The sequence below is a fragment of the Mustela nigripes genome, chromosome 7 (assembly GCF_022355385.1).
Source record: "Mustela nigripes isolate SB6536 chromosome 7, MUSNIG.SB6536, whole genome shotgun sequence".
Classification (NCBI taxonomy): domain Eukaryota; kingdom Metazoa; phylum Chordata; class Mammalia; order Carnivora; family Mustelidae; genus Mustela; species Mustela nigripes.
The window spans coordinates 66,273,082-66,275,944 of NC_081563.1; the positions used below are offsets into that span (position 1 = coordinate 66,273,082).

The 2,863-nt window shown below is 37.1% G+C and overlaps 1 protein-coding gene across 1 annotated transcript in view; it reads right to left on the reverse strand.

Annotated features, from left to right (window-relative positions):
- Positions 1-282: 282 nt before the first annotated feature.
- CFAP36 (cilia and flagella associated protein 36) overlaps positions 283-2,863 on the reverse strand; it is a 32,520-nt gene continuing 29,939 nt past the window's right edge. Inside the window, exons 8-10 of the mRNA XM_059406050.1 lie at positions 1,308-1,447; positions 968-1,117; positions 283-454 (exon numbers count right to left, since the gene is read on the reverse strand). Coding sequence (XP_059262033.1) covers positions 353-454; positions 968-1,117; positions 1,308-1,447 — 392 coding nt within the window. The 3' untranslated portion in view covers positions 283-352. The remainder of the gene's footprint in view (positions 455-967; positions 1,118-1,307; positions 1,448-2,863) is intronic.

Consider the following 2,863-nt stretch of genomic DNA (forward strand, 5'->3'; position numbering starts at 1 on the left):
TTATAATACTGCACTTTTCCCTTTGTACACTTGGCTCTGCAGGCCAATTCTAGCCCAGTGAAGGCAGGGTCTCTGGTGATCTATTTGATGACTGTATTCCCCACACCTGCACAATGCTTAGCCCAAACAAAAACCAAGCTGGAATGAATAAATGCACTATCAGTTCTCTATACCCTCAGCCCAAGTAGCTGCCTTCCCCACCACCCTTTACCTCAAAAGTTTAAGTATTAAGAATGAGCTTATATTTGCATTTACAAACACAAGTATTTGAAACTAACAGGCTCAGTTTAAGGATTAAATAATTTATTTTTAAGAAAATTTGAACTTCTGTTTTGCTAAATTGTTTTTAAAATTACTTATTAATAACTTCTTCTTTAAGTTTTTCTGCAAGCAATCTCCTCTTTAGTAATGTTTGCTTCTCCTCTGCTGTCATTTCTGGTTTCTCTGTCATTTCCTTAAAAACAAAACAAAACAAAACAAAAAAACAAAAAAATTGGCTGTAGTATAAGATGGGTTCATTTGTCTAAAATTCCCAACACACTGCCTCAAAGAACATTTTCAGTAAATAAAAATGTAAAAGCCACATATGCACTGGGTTCCCTCTATCTCTTCTCAGCAAAAATCTCTTAGGGAAGAAAGCCTCTTGAAGATGGTGGCGAGGGTACTGTTGCTGCTTTGTGGATAAAATACTTCAGAGGGCTTAGGTAAAATACACTGCTGACCCTCAAGCACTCACAGCAGGGTAAGTAAAGAAAAAAATGTAAAATGAAACCTCTATCATTTCGATCTCAAAATCCTCATATCATAGCCACCTCACTGCCAGAAAAAACAACAGGTGCTATACTAGCGGGGGCGTAACTATGACTGCATCTACAAGCAACATTATCAATGCTGTCTTGCACACATTCTGATTTTGACAATTCCACCTCTAAACCTGCAAAGTTTGAAACACTAAAGCCAGCCATACCTCTACCACCCCAGCAGGTTTTCCTTTCTGCTCAGAATTTTGTATCTGCTTAGTCCTCATATCCTTTCTCATGGACATCAACTTATCTCTCTTCTGCTTGAGGTAGCGCTCTCGCTGTCGGAGCTCTTCTGTTCCAAGTGTTGATAAATTCTGTGTCAAATAGAAAAGGAACTATTTAAATTCAAGTTCACATAATAAGTAGCATAGATAACCACTGGCTGATTCAACTCAAAATTTGAGTTCAAGATAATAACAAAAGCCCAGTGTATGGCTGTTTACATTGTTCCTAGTACTTTGTCATTCTGTTCATAGTTCTTACAAAGTAATGTGTTTTACTTACTGCTATTGGTCCTTCAATGCTTGCATGTTCTAAGCCAGGGATCTTCAGGCCTTTTTGTGGGAAGGAGGAAGTTTCGGGCAGCATTTCCAGCTTTCTTGCCGAAGGTTGTACTGACTGATTAGCAAAATGCACTTTAACTTCTGGCAGTAATTAGATAGATACCAATTAGTATATTATAAGCAATATCATGTATTCATTCACCAAAATGCCTAGTGTGTTTTTTTTTTCTCACTCCCCACCCCCTCACTTTAAATCAACACACACTGATTCAATCAATATCTATATTTCAAGCACTGGATGAGAACAATAAACGTGGTCTCTGTCCTCAAGGAGCTTGAACTACTGTTACTCATGAATAAGGACATTTCAACAAATTCCAAAGCTCCTGCTATTTGTCACAACAGCTACAAGAAGTATAATTCTTATCTAAAGATTAGAACTACACTATACTATATTAAATATAGTATTACTATACTATATTAAATATACTATTACTATACAATACTATACTATACAATACTATATTAAATATAGTATTGTAATATATTACAATATTGCCACATAAGCTAAAAAAACAGGACATTAAAATCCCTCACTGGCAATGTAACTGGTGCCAAACTTCTGCTTATAGAAGAAACTGTAAATGACCCTGTATATTTTCAGAACAATGAAGTTAAAGCTACAGTTTTTTGGACTGGACAAGTAAGTGCCAAGAATATCATTAATTTTTGTTTGTAATACATACTAAAAACCTTAATAAACCTACTAACACTGTAAGAAAATGCAAGGATTTTAAAGTTAAGTAGAACTTAGAAGCAGACATAACAGAGTACTGACTATTCTCCAGTTTTTTGGTGACTGCTAAAAGACAAGATTAACATGATAATTGCTTTTCTGAGCCATTTTTTATTATAAGACAAGGCGATTTAAGATAAAACATTTTCGGTTTAAGTACCTGAACTATGAAAGCAGAGTGAAACAAGAAAAGCATCAGATAAAAATGATAGCAAGAACTAAAACAAGGATGGGTGAACATAATACACATGCTTCGAAATGTTTAAAAATCTTGGTAGCAAAGTGAAACCGGAAATAAAACTGCATGAGCAAAAAAATTGCCAGAGGACCACTGCTTCAGCATGGAGTGAATGCACTGATGGCAGTGCCAGGGAGGCTGGAAGAAGAAATGGTTTTCAGGCTCTTGGACAGTAAAAGTCTCTGTAGAAGAGATGAGGCTGTAACTAACCTCCAACCAGCGTAGACAGGGAGCTACAGAACTTAGAAATAAAGACACACCCAAGTGGGGCGCCTGGGTGGCTCAGTGGGTTAAAACCTCTCTGCCTTTGGCTCAGGTCATGATCCCAGGGTCTTGGGATCAAGCCCCACATCGGGCTCTCTGATCAGCAGGGGGCCTGCTTCCTCCTCTCTTCTTGCTCTGCCTGCCTCTCTGCCTACTTGTGATCTCTGTCTGTCAAATAAATAAATAAAATATTAAAAAAAAAAAAAAGACACACTCAAGCAAGTTGGTCTCTACCAGCAAGAGTTAAATATGCCATTCT